Raw genomic sequence first — 16,090 nt, forward strand, 5'->3', positions numbered from 1 at the left:
ATTGGCTTCCTCCGACCATAATGGGATGAATGATGATGGTGATAACGAAAATGACACAACAACATCCAGTCGTCTCGAGGCAGGGAAAAATCCCCGCTCCCACTGGGACTCGAACCCGGGAACTCGTGCACGGGAAGCATGAAAACTACCACAAGACCACGAGCTACAGATGCAGCTATAGGTACTACACCAAAGTTAAGTGTAACACATAGTGAGGAAATAATAACTAAGGGAGAAACTTCAAAATTTTTAGATGCCCTTACTGATGAGAATAAACACATATTTGAACTCCTAAACAACATACTGTAGTTCAGTCACATTTGCACTTTAACCATTCCACGTCTTACGGAAAGAAAAATCAGTAGGTGGGCACATTCTACATATTTTAATTCAACAATAGCATATGGAATAATGTTTTGAGGTAACTCATCTTTAACAAAGAAAATCTTCGTTGTTCAAAAATATGCTGTAAGAATAAATAATATGTGGTTCTAACCCATGATTACGTTGCAGACACCTGTGCAAGGAGTTAGGCATTTTGACAATTACTTAATAGCATATTTATCCCCTCATGAAGTTTGTCGTAAATAACCCACCACAGTTGAAAAGGAATAACGATGTCCATAATTACAATACAATAAAAAAAAAAGACATGTATGTTAGACACACTGCTAACAGCTGGGGGGCAATCTAATTGTTATATTATTCTGAAATATCAGGTATGCCAAGATCACTTTTAAATATTTTTATTGATTACCAGTTTCAACAGATCTGTGCTTTCATCGTTGGATCTTGTAACACATTCTGCTAACATGTTACAAGATCCAGTGATGACAGCACAGATATGTCGAAACTGGTAATCAACAAAAAGATTTACAATCAATCTTGCCATACCTGATATTTCAGGATATTAATAATTAAAAAAGACATTCGTTAGTCCACATTAAGGTTGTCTTTAACACAAAAAGGGGTGCACAATGCTGCCACCAAAAGTTTTGAACACAAACGTTTGACGGACAACCAAGTTAAACTTGGAAACAAACTGAAAAAGTTTCTCTATTCTGTAGAAAAATTTCTATTTTTGTAATATGTAAAAGGTAGTGGGTACTAATTACTAATTCACATCTGTGTTAAAAAAACACTTGTAAATGGTCAGCACGTAGCCATATTTACATTTGAATTTCATCATAATACCAATACGGACCTCTTTTTTAAAGTGATTTTTGATTTTTTTCCCAAAACTTCATGGAATGCTCTTTTTTCCTTTTTTAAAAAAGAACATAGAGTAAGAAACAGAAATTTGTATTTGGAGATGTTGCAAACATGGTTAATATCTCAGCTTTAAAAAAAGGCAATCAATATGAAGAAGCTGTAGCATACACTGCTATTCAGGTGTGCGAGTTGTACTCCAGTACACAATATACTTTTCTGTCCTTGGGATATAAGTCCTTTTCACACAGAGAGTACTTTATTAAGCCTTACAACATGTTGCTGCAGACAACAATCAGGTTCATCCAGCAGCAGTGCAGTGCCATTGAGGTATGACAACTGTGCAGTCTTGAAGAAGCACTTATCGTGATTTAAAATTACTGCAATACAGCTGAATTAGACATCTCACTCACTGGCAGCAGTTTTTAAGTTGGACTAGGCTACTTTACACCATGAAATATTGGTATGTGTGACATTGCTTCAACTCTACAGTATTTAATACTTACTTCAGCAATACTATTCAAGAATGAATTTTAATTTTTTCCCTTCATACACCATTGTGCTACAAATGCCATGTAACTTCTCAGTATAACGTAAACTTTACCTGCATGCCATCATTTGCAGCTCCTTCATATGTCTGCTTAAAGACACTGGTAACACCTCCAAGTAGGCCAAAACCTAGGCCTTTGAGTCCAGCTACCAAATGTTCACCACTACTGCTGTTTCTGACTTTGCGTATCCGCTGTCTGGTCTCCTCATGTTTGTCATCCAGAATGACTCTACCTAAGCCATCAGACAGAGATCCTGAAGCACAAAAAGTCACGATTAATTCTCAGTCACTAGTTATCGTGAAGCATACTGCAGCAATTCATTTTCAGCAGAAGTGAAAATGTTGCAAAAGAATCAAATAAAAAGAGTTTTGATCATGTTTTCAACTTTTTTTTTCATTATTATTATTATTACTCTTTCTTTTCTCAGATGTTATGTCTGGTCAAAAATGGAAAGTGACGCGGACCTTGATCAAGCGTGACTTCCTTTTAACTGTACGGTATACGATACATTGCATTTAGGAACTTTCGCGTAATTGAACATGAATCAATAATTACAGATTTCTGTAGTTGTATATATAAGTTTGGATGTAGTTGTATTGTGTTGATGCACTGGTGGATATTGTGTGGTATGACTCCTGTAGTTGACAGTATAATTGGTATAATGTCAACTTTATCCTGATGCCACATGTCCTTGACTTCCTCAGCCAGCTGAATGTATTTTTCAATTTTTTCTCCTGTTTTCTTTTGTATATTTGTTGTATTGGGTATGGATATTTCGATTAGTTGTGTTAATTACTTCTTTTTGTTGGTGAGTATGATGTCAGGTTTATTATGTGGTGTTGTTTTATCTGTTATAATCGTTCTGTTCCAGTATAATTTGTATTCATCATTCTCCAGTACATTTTGTGGTGCATACTTGTATGTGGGAACATGTTGTTTTATAAGTTTATGTTGTAAGACAAGCTGTTGATGTATTATTTTTGCTACATTGTCATGTCTTCTGGGGTATTCTGTATTTGCTTGTGATGTGATCTACTGTTTGCAATTCTGCATTTATCTGTTGTGGTATTGGGATCTTTAATAACATGCTTGCTGTAATATCTCGTGTTTATTGTTTGATCCTGTATTGTAATCATGAATCCTTCCGTCTCACTGTATATATTGCCTTTTCTTAGCCATGTGTTGGATGCGTCTTGATCGATGTGTGGCTGTGTTAGATGATACGTGTGCTTGCCATGTATTGTTTTCTTTTTCCAATTTACTTTTTTCGTATCTGTTGATGTTATATGATCTCAAGGGTTGTATAAGTGGTTATGAAATTGCAGTGGTGTAGCCGATGTACAGGGTTATTACAAATGATTGAAGCGATTTCACAGGTCTACAATAACTTTATTATTTGAGATATTTTCACAATGCTTTGCACACACATACAAAAACTCAAAAAGTTTTTTAGGCATTCACAAATGTTCGATATGTGCCCCTTTAGTGATTCGGCAGACATCAAGCCGATAATCAAGTTCCTCCCACACTCGGCGCAGCATGTCCCCATCAATGAGTTCGAAAGCATCGTTGATGCGAGCTCGCAGTTCTGGCACGTTTCTTGGTACAGGAGGTTTAAACACTGAATCTTTCACATAACCCCACAGAAAGAAATAGCATGGGGTTAAGTCGGGAGAGCGTGGAGGCCATGACATGAATTGCTGATCATGATCTCCACCACGACCGATCCATCGGTTTTCCAATCTCCTGTCTAAGAAATGCCGAACATCATGATGGAAGTGGGTGGAGCACCATCCTGTTGAAAGATGAAGTCGGCGCTGTTGGTCTCCAGTTGTGGCATGAGCCAATTTTCCAGCATGTCCAGATACACGTGTCCTGTAACGTTTTTTTCGCAGAAGAAAAAGGGGCCATAAACTTTAAACCGTGACATTGCACAAAACACGTTAACTTTTGGTGAATTGCGAATTTGCTGCACGAATGCGTGAGGATTCTCTACCGCCCAGATTCGCACATTGTGTCTGTTCACTTCACCATTAAGAAAAAATGTTGCTTCATCACTGAAAACAAGTTTCGCACTGAACGCATCCTCTTCCATGAGCTGTTGCAACCGCGCCGAAAATTCAAAGCGTTTGACTTTGTCATCGGGTGTCAGGGCTTGTAGCAATTGTAAACGGTAAGGCTTCTGCTTTAGCTCCCTGCTTGCTTTATTCGTCGACTTCCGCGGGCTACGCGTGAAACTTTCCCGCACGCGTTCAACCGTTTTTTCGCTCACTGCAGGCCGACCCGTTGATTTCCCCTTACAGAGGCATCCAGAAGCTTTAAACTGCGCATACCATCGCCAAATGGAGTTAGCAGTTGGTGGATCTTTGTTGAACTTCGTCCTGAAGTGTCGTTGCACTGTTATGACTGACTGATGTGAGTGCATTTCAAGCACGACATACGCTTTCTCGGCTCCTGTCGCCATTTTGTCTCACTGCGCTCTCGAGTGCTCTGGCGGCAGAAACCTGAAGTGCGGCTTCAGCCGAACAAAACTTTACGAGTTTTTCTACGTATCTGTAGTGTGTCGTGACCATATGTCAATGAATTGAGCTACAGTGAATTTATGAAATTGCTTCAATCATTTGTAATAGCCCTGTATTTATATGAGTGATTGCTTTGTGTATTTTGCTAGTTTCTGCTCGTTCTAGAAAGAATTTTCTTAAATTGTCTACCTGTCCATAATGTACGTTTTTTATATCGATGAATCCCCTTCCTCCTTCCTTTCTGCTTAAAGTGAATCTTTCTGTTGCTGAATGTATGTGATGTATTCTATATTTGTGGCATTGTGATCATGTAAGTGTATTGAGTGCTTCTAGGTCTGTGTTACTCCATTTCACTACTCCAAATGAGTACATCAATATTGGTATAGCGTAAGTATTTATAGCTTTTGTTTTGTTTCTTGCTGTCAATTCTGTTTTCAGTATTTTTGTTAGTCTTTGTCTATATTTTTCTTTTAGTTCTTCTTTAATATTTGTATTATCTATTCCTATTTTTTGTCTGTATCCTAGATATTTATAGGCATCTGCTTTTTCCATCGCTTCTATGCAGTCGCTGTGGTTATCCAATATGTAATCTTCTTGTTTAGTGTGTTTTCCATTGACTATGCTATTTTTCTTACATTTGTCTGTTCCAAAAGCCATATTAATATGATTGCTGAATACTTCTGTTATCTTTAGTAATTGGTTGAGTTGTTGATTTGTTGCTGCCAGTAGTTTTAGATCATCCATGAATAGCAAATGTGTGATTTTGTGTGGGTATGTTCCAGTAATATTGTATCCATAATTTATATTATTTAGTATGTTGGATAGTGGGTTCAGAGCAAGGCAGAACCAGAAAGGACTTAATGAGTCTCCTTGTTATATTACATGCTTAATCTGTATTGGCTGTGATGTGACATTATTTGAATTTGTTTGGATATTAAGTGTGGTTTTCCAATTTTTCATTACTATGTTTAGGAACTGTATCAATTTAGGATCTACTTTGTATATTTTCAACATTTGTAGTAACCATGAGTGGGGTACACTATCAAAAGCTTTTTGGTAATCAACGTATGCATAGTGTAGCAACCTTTGTTTAGTTTTAGCTTGATATGTCACCTCTGCATCTATTATCAGTTGCTCTTTACATCCTCGTGCTCCTTTGCAACAGCCTTTTTGTTCTTCATTTATAATTTTGTTCTGTGTTGTATGTGTCATTAATTTCTGTGTAATGACTGAAGTTAATATTTTGTATATTGTTGGTAGGCATGTTATGGGGCAATATTTAGCTGGGTTTGCTGTGTCTGCTTGATCTTTAGGTTTCAGTTATTCCATGTGTAAGTGTATCAGGAAATGTGTATGGGTCTGCAATGTAACTGTTAAATAATTTAGTTAAATGTGAATGTGTTGAGGTGAACTTCTTTAGCCAGAAATTTGCTATTTTATCTTTTCCAGGGGCTTTCCAATTGGGAGTAGAATTAATTGCTTGGGTGACTTCATGTTGCAAAATTATCACTTCAGGCATTTGTGGTATCATCTTGTATGCATCTGTTTCTGCTTGTATCCACTGTGCATGCCTGTTATGCTGTACTGGGTTTGACCATATGTTGCTCCAGAAGTGTTCCAAATCTGTTATGTTTGGTGGATTGTCTATTTTAATGTGTGTGTTATCTATTGTCTGGTAAAATTTCTTTTGGTTTTGTTTCCTTCTATTTTCACTTTTTTTTGTATTTTCTAAGTCGTTTGGCCAATGCTTGCAATTTCTGCTTCTTTTCATCTAATTGCTCTATCGCTTCTTGTTGTGAGACTTTACTTTTTTCGTTTTTTGTCTGATATTTCATTTCTTATAAATTGTGTTAGCTGTCTGATGTCTTTTTCTCAGTTTTTGTATTCTACATCTACATCTACATTTATACTCCGCAAGCTACCCAACGGTGTGTGGCGGAGGGCACTTTACGTGCCACTGTCATTACCTCCCTTTCCTGTTCCAGTCGCGTATGGTTCGCAGGAAGAACGACTGTCTGAAAGCCTCCGTGCGCGCTCTAATCACTCAAATTTTACATTCGTGATCTCCTCGGGAGGTATAAGTAGGGGGAAGCAATATATTCGATACCTCATCCAGAAATGCACCCTCTCGAAACCTGGCGAGCAAGCTACACCGCGATGCAGAGCGCCTCTCTTGCAGAGTCTGCCACTTGAGTTTATTAAACATCTCCGTAACGCTATCACGGTTACCAAATAACCCTGTGACGAAACGCGCCGCTCTTCTTTGGATCTTCTCTATCTCCTCCGTCAAACCGATCTGGTACGGATCCCACACTGATGAGCAATACTCAAGTATAGGTCGAACGAGTCTGGTCTGGTCTGTAGCCTGTGTTGCCATGCTGGTTTCGTGGGTTTCTTCTGTGTGTTGATTGGTTCTGATCTCTGCCTAGTGTGTATATTTAGTGTAGTGAGTGCTCCTATATAAACCAATAGTTGTAACTCTTCCATAGTTGTATTTTCATTTATTTTGTTGTGTATGATTGTGTTGATAGTTGTTATTGTTGTTTCGACTTGTGGGTTATTTGGTGGTCTATGCAAGAATGGTCTAATGTCTGTATTTGTGTCTTTGTATTCTATATTTGTCAGCTGAAATTTTTCTTCTATATCTAACATGTGTGTCACTTCGTGTTCTATTTGTGCTTGTTCTGGTGGCTGTCTTAATATTTCGTTTTCCTCTGATTGTTTAATTGATGCGTGTTGTCCTTTGTTTGTTTGCTCTGGGATGTTTGAGTCCATTACTGTATTGTCTTCTTCTTCTGATTGCACATTATTTTGTTCCAGTATTTGTTGTACTTGTTGTTTGATGTTTTCTAATTCTGACTGGGGTATCCTGTTATTTTTGATTATTACACGGATCTGATCAGCTAGTCGTTGTTCTGTTAAATATTTTAATTCTGGGTATCTGGTAATAAATGTTGTGTATATTTGTGATCTGTATCCAGTTGTATTGGTTCCTAAGTTTGTTGCTTGGTAATAACAGAACATGAGGTGTCGGTTAACTTCATCTAACCATCTCATCCTCTGTCTTTGTTTTCCTTCTAGAGTGGTTGCAGGAAGCATATCCTGCAAACCATCTCTATTTGGATTTAAATCATTTTCCGTGTGGCTAGCAGTGTCGTTACGATTGCGGACAGGCATAGGGTTCAAGCATTGTCCCCGACCATGACAGCGCTTGTCCGAGGCTTCCTTAGTTCTGTCCTGAACCAACTAATCACACAAAAAGGGGGGTTAGCCCTATTAGTGGTTTGTTCTTTTCGTCGCCTTTTACGACTGGCAGAACATACCGGAGGCCTATTCTTTTCCCGGGCCTCCACGGGTTTTATATTATTATTATTATTATTATTATTATTATTATTATTAATAGCAATCAGTTTTGAACCTTTCCTTGGATCATCTTCAGGCTTTTCCTGTCATCAACAGTCATTAGGGTGGAAAATGCCTGAAGATGGTCTGAGGAAAGGACCAAAACCAGTTGCTAATGAATAAAAATCTGAAAATGCGATTGAGACTGTTTTTGTTTGATTTTTAGCTTGTTATACTCATCACTGCTTTACTCTAACTAACAGAATCTTTCTAAAATTTGAAAATGATGTGGTTGTGACAGCCAATCCAGAAGGCTCCAGGAGACAGCTGGATTGTCCAATCACAGCTGTAACATTTCCATGAATGAAAATGAATCATCGCACGATACTCCGCTGCGCCATTTTGTTTTGCATGCACACACACACACACACACACACACACATACACACACACACACACACACACCATGCATTTTCATAAATAACACACTCAGATATGAAAACAACAATTAACTAAATAACTTACCAGTGACTTTAGCAGCTGAATTGGAAAGGCCATGTGTAACATTCCTCAGAAGTGCAGTAACATTGCCCTCAAAAATAAGACCAGACATCCCCTCAGACACATCGTTCACAAGGCCAAGGGGGTTTCCCAAAAAATCAACAGATCCCAAGATGATAGCTGCCTGCCACTTCAGTTCCTGAAAATGAGTGATTTGAAATTTTAGTTAGATCAGTAATAAGAAAACTGGCAGATTATATCCCCACTATATAACATGCAGAATCACACCAAGACATTCAGAAAAACAATTTTTCAGCAATAAGTCTCCAGGCTAATGTGCATAATGCGTCCAAGAACTTAATGGTCAGCTGAATTCTGGACGAAACCACAATAAATTATTTGCAAGAAACCTTATGAAAATGAAAAAAACATCACCAAATTTATGCAATTCTGCACACATTCTCGCAATCTTTAACAGGCAGTTGACAGACTTCGTTGTTGTTTACTCTAACAAAGTTGAGTCACGTCTTTCTCTAGTACTTTCCTCCTCCTCCTCCTCCTCCTCCTCCAGATCCACAGGAGAGTATCAAGGTGATGCTGAATGAACTTAACTGGCAGATGCCTGAAGATAGATGCAAACTATCCTGTGAACGCCTATTTAGAAAGTTTCTTGATACAGCTTTAAATGATTAATCAGGGAATATATTACTGCACAAACCTCCATATACTGTTCCTGTAGGGAGCGCAGGGATAGATAAGAGTAATTACGACACACATAAAGCATTTAAGCAATATTTCTTCCTACAAGCCATATGTGAATGGATCAGAAAAAGTCCTAAAACTGGCACAATGGGAAGTACCACTCTGCCATGCTTGTAGCAATGGTTTGCAGAGTACAGTTGTAAATCTAGATGAATATTAAATTTTATTAAGTTAATGTGCACAACTATCTTGTTTTATGTCTTTTTATCAAATGAAATACAGAATAGTGATAAAGTTCTAGCTTTCAGATGGTTGATTACCAATGGAAATTAATCCTAAGTTGATGAAAGATTAATAAGTCTGCTCCTACATTTTCAAAAGTTTACACATCATCAGTTGAATAAACAACCACAGATGAAAAGACCAAAGTAATAAACAATTTGGCATTATACAGGTGTTGATTAAATCATTACCACAACAGGAAATTCAGCAGAAATATAATGGTGTATTTTATACTGATTATTATGAGAACACTATTCTTTTGCTTTAAGAATAAATGACATAATGAAAAATTACTTGTTTATGTTATTTTATCCATGATGGATTGTGTTGACCTCTGTGCTTGTTCTTCAATTAAGGATTGTTGATGCTGAACGCAACCAGCTACAAATACTTTTAAAAAAGGTTTTATTTTATTGCCATCTTTTGATGGTTACACCTGTTTAAATACAGATTATATTCATCTGCAACATTTTAGACACTTCTGCAATTTATTCTAGTGAATGTCATTTCAATTGCTTTCCTCCACCTGCATTTCTGGGAGGATGCATACATACATTACACAAATAACTGTGGCACATAAAAACTTCACAAACTTCTCCATGTCAATTGCAAATTTCCACATGTACTTTAAATTAAGCATCTGTTTTGGATAAGCCAAGGAAAGGTATCAGTATTTATTCTGGATAAACATGGGAGCATATGAGGCAATACTGACACCATAACTTGTCCTGAAGGATAGACTGAAAAAAGGTTACAGGATTCTTCCGTATTACCAGTGATTATAATTCAGTAATATAAAGGTAATTTAATAAACTGATGTTGATTGGATGATTACAAGAACACACCTTGACAATGGGAAGTGAAGAAGGAACTGTCAAAAAGGAAAACAACGAGAAAATATAACATTGGTAACATTTGGTTTGTAGACCAAAGAACAACAAATATACTCTTAATTATTATCCCTCATGGTAAACCTTAAATTGTAACATTTGTAGATTTACAGAAAGCTTTAGAAAATGTTGTCTGAAATACATTTTTTGAAATTCTGAAGATAGCAGGCATAAAATAAAGGTAGCAAAAAATTGTACAGAAGTCAGATTGTAGTCATAAGAGTCGAAGGGCATGAAAGCGAAGCAGTAGCTGAGAAGGGAGTGAGGCATGGTTGTAGCCTACCCCCGATGTTATTCAGTTCGTACACAGAGTAATCATTTAAGTAAAACACAGAGAAATTTGACAACGGTATGGTTAAGCTTAGAGAGAAAAAATAAAAACTTTATCGTTTGAAGATGATGACATCATTTTGACAGAGACAGCAAAGGACTTAGAAAATTAGTTCAGCAGACTGGATAGTGTCTTGAAAAGAGGTTATAAGATGAATACCCAGAAAACTGGAATGGAATATAACTGAATTAAATTATATGATTTGGGGGAACTGGGAGTATGGAATAAAACACTGAAAGATGTAGACAAGCTCTAGTATTTGTGCAGCGAAATCACTAACAATAGCACAAGTAAAGACATAAAATGCAGATTTGCAATTGCCAGAAAAGTGTTTCCAAAAACAGAGAAATATGTTAATGACTGATTTAAATTAGGAGTTTAGCATTATACGTAAGTGAAATGTGGATGACAAACAGTTCAAATGAGAAAAAAATAAAAGCTTTAGTAATGGAATATTTGTTAAGAATGCAGAAAGATTAGAGGGGTCGATCAGATATGTAATGAAAAGGTACTGAAGTGGAGAGTAAACACATCCTGAGGCATCAAGGAATCATCAGTTATCTGTTTCAAAAGAGAGGGAAGTGAAGGCAATAAAAATTGTTCAGGGACACCAAAGCTTGACTACAGCAAATAGGTTCAAGTGGATGTAGATCACAATGTGTATGAAGAGATCGCACTCACACAGAACAGCCTAAAGTGGAGAGTTTCTTCAAACCCATCTTCGTACTGAAGATCACGCCAACAACAATGACAAAAATAATAACACAGCAGCACCAGCAATATACAAAAGTTTTATAAACAATCTAACCACATATCAAGTGATTTTAAATTTAAAATGTTTCTGGAATCGACAAAACAAAACAAAATTACATATAGTAAAATTTAGCATAAAGGTAGCTTAACTGTCATGTTAAATTTATCCATACTCACTCTTTTTCTAGAAATTTGCTACAATTTGTGAGATATATACATTTACGTATGAAGCAGGGAGAAGAAATAAAAACTTTACAGTTTGTGGATTATGACATAATTCTGACAGAGACGGTCTGGTCCTGGCAGCCAGAGACAGTGGTCATGCGTGTGTGAGCTGGAATTGCGTGAATATATATCTGTGTGTGTGTGTGTGTGTGTGTGTGTGTGTGTGTGTGTGTGTGTGTGTTTTGTCTATTTCGGCAGGAGCCTTTTTGGCTGAAAGCTTAGTGTTTAGTAGTCTTTTTGTTGTGCCTATCTGCCCTGCCTACAAAATATCATAGTAATATCAGCTCCCACAACCTTATAGAAATATATTGTATTAATTTTCATTTCTCTACCTTCTCTGGCTTCTATTTATTTTATTAATCAAATTGTATATAAAACTAATATTCTAATCTCTTTAATACGTTTCAAACTGATTTAAAAATAAATACAGTAGCTCCTCCTTACTGTACACACATCTCATACCAAAGCAACTAGAGATTTCTTTTATCCTTGCAATGTCTGTCACATTTTCCATCATTGTTGTTGTTATCATCAGTTGTTATTAGCAGTGTTTTTGTTAAGTGCATGATATGTACACTTAGTGTTAGTAATTTCAAAGGGTACTACATCAATAATTTCTGACATTTGTACCCCCCCCCCCCCTCCCCTCCATAGCAAACAAAGGAAAAAAAAAAAAAAAAACACTCAAATTTCCATTCCAGTGTATGACAGTGGCTACAGGAGAAGAAAAAAAAACATACCTATTTCCCTTCCAGTGCACGACAGTGGCTACAGAAAATCACTCTTGGCAAAAGAATAACTTTAGTAATGTATTCCCTTGTTCTTTCTATCAGTTATTTACAGCCACTTCCCAACAAGGCTTATTTGTCAGCGGGTAACTGCAGCTGATGAGCATGCATTCTATATGCAGTAAATATGATTACAGGAGCATACAAGGAAGTGTGCAGTAGCGTTTGTATAAGGCATGTTCAGAAATTAAGTGTACTGTGAACATAAAGCTCTGTAGAGGATGTCAAATTAAACACTTTTCAGCTGTCAATTTTCAACCTTATTTTATTGGGCAACCAGTTTCAGCATTTTACTACACCATCTTCAGGTCACTGACTGATGTGTAGGAATAATCTGCATCACTTGTGACCAAAACAGGGGCCAGCAATACTAGTTTAGTAGATCACAAGTGAGGTAGATTATTTCTACACATCGGTCGGTAAAATGCTGAAACTGGTTGCCCAATAAAAGAAGGTTGAAAATTGACAGCTGAAAGGCATTTAATTTGACATCCTCTATCAAACAGCCGAGTCTCACAACCATTGCTAAAAAGATGGACATACAGAGATAACACTCTGTGGTTTTCTGTTTTGTGAGGGTTAGAAAAGAGTGGTAGAGTGGGGTCTCTTGACCAGAGCAAGCATGACAGGAAAAGGATGGTAGGTACACTCACATTATAGTGTCCAGATGCATGAATGAAGATGGTCAGAAATTGTGCCAAGTGCGAGCCACATGCTGAAGGAAATTTCTTTGTGAATCAAAATGGTTTATTGCGAAGGTGTTATGAAAAGAGCTAGTGTATTTAAGTAGTGTAGGGAGTTTAATTGAGGTAGAACAAATGTTTATGATGAACACAGGAGTGGAAAATCATTTATGCTGACTGATGTATTGATGTAAAAAATTGAGAAAACATCATGAAGGTCAACAACTGACAATGGATGAAATTTCAATGATGTTTCCACAAAACTCCAGAACTCTCTCATATGAGATACTCTCAGAAATGGTTGTATACCAGAAACTGTGTGCAAGATGAGTCCCAAAACAGTTGACTGAGCAACACAAGAAAAATTGGGTCAATAGTGCCCACACATTCTTGAGCAACTTGAACTGGAAGGTAAGGATTTTCTGAGCTCTATTGTGACTGGAGATGAAACAAGGACGGCCGATTGCAGGCCTGTGACAAAACAGAGTCATCACACCAATTACCCATCTGTCAAAAAATTTGAAACCACAATTTTGGGTAAAAAAAATGATGGCCTCAATGTTTTGGGATCAAAAAGGCATTTTTGGTCGAATTTATGCTTCGGGGGGAGACCATCAATGCACAGTGATACTGTGAGACCCTAAAAAAACTCTAAAGGGGCATTCAAAACAAAAGGAGGGGAATGCCAATGAGGCAAATGTGCTTGTTGCACCAGATTGCTCATCCTCACAAAACCTTAGCCGTGAAAGCACTCTTGGACTCACCTGGTTGGGATGTTTTGCACCACCACTCACCTTCCCATGACTTGATGCCTTCAGATCATCATCTTTTCACTTACCTGAAGACACACAAGAGTGGAATTAAATGTTCAACTGACGAGCTGGTGCAGAAAGGGGTTCTGAAGTGGATGAAGGAGCTGGCTGAAGAGTTCATCGAGGAGAGCATAAAGAAGCTTGAACCATGGCTCATCAATGAACATCGAACAGGACAATGATTACACGGAAAACTAGTCAACAAGTATATCAACAATATCCTGCAATTCCTTTTTATTCAAAAATATTTTTTTTAATTACATAAAAATCTAGTAAACTTACTTTCTGCAGAGGCCTCATACATAATTGAATGCCTAATTGACGTACACCTCTTAATGTCACAAAATATTTAATTAGACAAATATCTATTTTAGTACAAAATTAAAAAGTGCATGAAAGGAGACTATTAACATGTGTAAACTGAAGGGATTGGCAGAAGAAACTACTAATCCTCAATTTAGTAGGTATATGACTGAACACATTATCTGTTGTGTTTTCGGGTGTGTGTCATGCCAGTACATAGTAGCTGCCTACATACTGCTAGATAGCTCTGTCTACTATACATACTGTTTTCTCTTACGGTATGTATGTTCTTGTCTTTGAATTTAACCAAACATGTAACACGCAATATCTTAAAACATGCTCATGTTAGTACTTTCTTCTGCCTACCCCTTCAATTAGGAAAATTCTTTACATAATAAACTGCCCAATAAAAAAAGTAAAACACCCTGAAGGGGACTAAGAAATGAAATGAAACTTCACAGGATAAGAGAGTGTATGATTTTACTTCACAGTGAGTGCAAAATGTAATAAAATTTTTTAAGGAACTTGGCAGTCTGAGCCCACTTATCAGTATGTCATTGCATACCTTCTGGTGTGGATGCATGCACTGATTTGGTTGGGAAGGTTATCATAAAGTCATTGCATCCTCTCCTGAGGCCAACAATCCACAAATGTTTTAAATGGTCCTTGATATCCTAGATACGGGCACTGTATGGAGTTGCCATCTAATCTGCTCCTACACATGTTCTATTGGAGAAAGATCTGGGCGCCTTGCTGGCCATGGGAGTGCCTCAACATCATGCATCTAGTTCATAGAGATGTGTACCATGTGTGGATGAGAACTGTCATGTTGAAAAATGGCACCACAATAGTGTCACATGAGAGGGAACAGGATTTCCATGACAGATTGTTGTCCCTCACTTGCTACCAGCGAACACCTGAAATCGTACCTGACCAAGATGCCAGGAGTGGCACTGCTATGTCTCTTGAAAATATTGAAAGAGTGGGATCTCTCCCCACGTACTGCAGAACTGTGATTCATCATTGAACACAATGTGACACTATCATCAGCAGTCCATGCTTCCCAGTTACGCCAGTATTTCATTTTGCAGCTATTTGGGTCATGGTGTTAATTGTAACCTACACATGGGACAGTACTTTCCTAGCCCAGCTGTTGCAAGTCTCTAACTAAAGGTCCAGAATGACACAGAATGATGAATTATTTGTTCTGGCAAGTGTTACAAAATGCTTGGTGCATAATACAGAGATCCTCCAATGTGTTGGTCAGACGTAGTCAGCTGGAAACCTGATGATGATTATGCCTGCTCTCATATTCCAATGCAGTCCAACATCAGGCCACTGTCACTTCTTAATGCCACATGGACACTCCATGATTTGGGCAGCCAGCCAAATAGAAACCCGCAATGAAGACCTTTTGAAACTCTGTCAGGTGCTGACAACATTGTCTCACACAAGTAAGCAACATCTTTATGTCCTTCGCAGAGATCACTCAACATATGACAGTGGACAGTGTTAATGCCGCTTATATACCCTACCTGGCCTTGTAACAACACTAATGGGTTCTGGTGGCCATTATACCTGTCACAGAGAAGTAAAACTCTAATCATTCACATACTCACCCATGGTGTGTATGTGTATGAAGTTACATGACAGTGGACAGTGTTAATGCCGCTTATATACCCTACCTGGCCTTGTAACAACACTAATGGGTTCTGGTGGCCATTATACCTGTCACAGAGAAGTAAAACTCTAATCATTCACATACTCACCCATGGTGTGTATGTGTATGAAGTTACACTGACATCTGACCATGACTTCTGGGTGCTCCCCCCCCCCCCCCCCCCCCCCCCCCCTCCATTTCTTTTTCAGGTAGTGTATATCACTCTAAAATATGTCACACATCTAGATTTTTTTAAAAAGTGATTGGTACATACCTCTTTGAAATGTTTGATTATAGAATTAACGAGGAAAAGACTGCTCTCAAACTGATGGGTTTTGTAGTATGGCTCCAAATCAACTGCGGCATCTTCAAATTTAATTAGCTTCAGTCCAAGTTTACGCTTGATAGTGCGCAGTTCAGGAGCCAACTTGTTAGATGTCAATACACTCAACCGAATCTACAATGGAAATTATGATAATTACTATCTGAAAGACTTCCTGCAATGTGTGAATTACAGAAATCATGATGACTGTCTA

The 16,090-nt window shown here is 37.7% G+C and overlaps 1 protein-coding gene across 1 annotated transcript in view; it reads right to left on the reverse strand.

Annotated features, from left to right (window-relative positions):
• LOC124605329 (vacuolar protein sorting-associated protein 13D) overlaps positions 1-16,090 on the reverse strand; it is a 552,708-nt gene that overhangs the window by 29,681 nt on the left and 506,937 nt on the right. The window contains exons 60-62 of the mRNA XM_047136935.1: positions 15,829-16,011; positions 8,150-8,324; positions 1,814-2,013 (exon numbers count right to left, since the gene is read on the reverse strand). Of these exons, the coding sequence (XP_046992891.1) occupies positions 1,814-2,013; positions 8,150-8,324; positions 15,829-16,011 (558 nt within the window). The remainder of the gene's footprint in view (positions 1-1,813; positions 2,014-8,149; positions 8,325-15,828; positions 16,012-16,090) is intronic.

This window comes from Schistocerca americana, chromosome 3, assembly GCF_021461395.2.
Source record: "Schistocerca americana isolate TAMUIC-IGC-003095 chromosome 3, iqSchAmer2.1, whole genome shotgun sequence".
In the NCBI taxonomy this organism is placed as follows: Eukaryota; Metazoa; Arthropoda; class Insecta; order Orthoptera; family Acrididae; genus Schistocerca; species Schistocerca americana.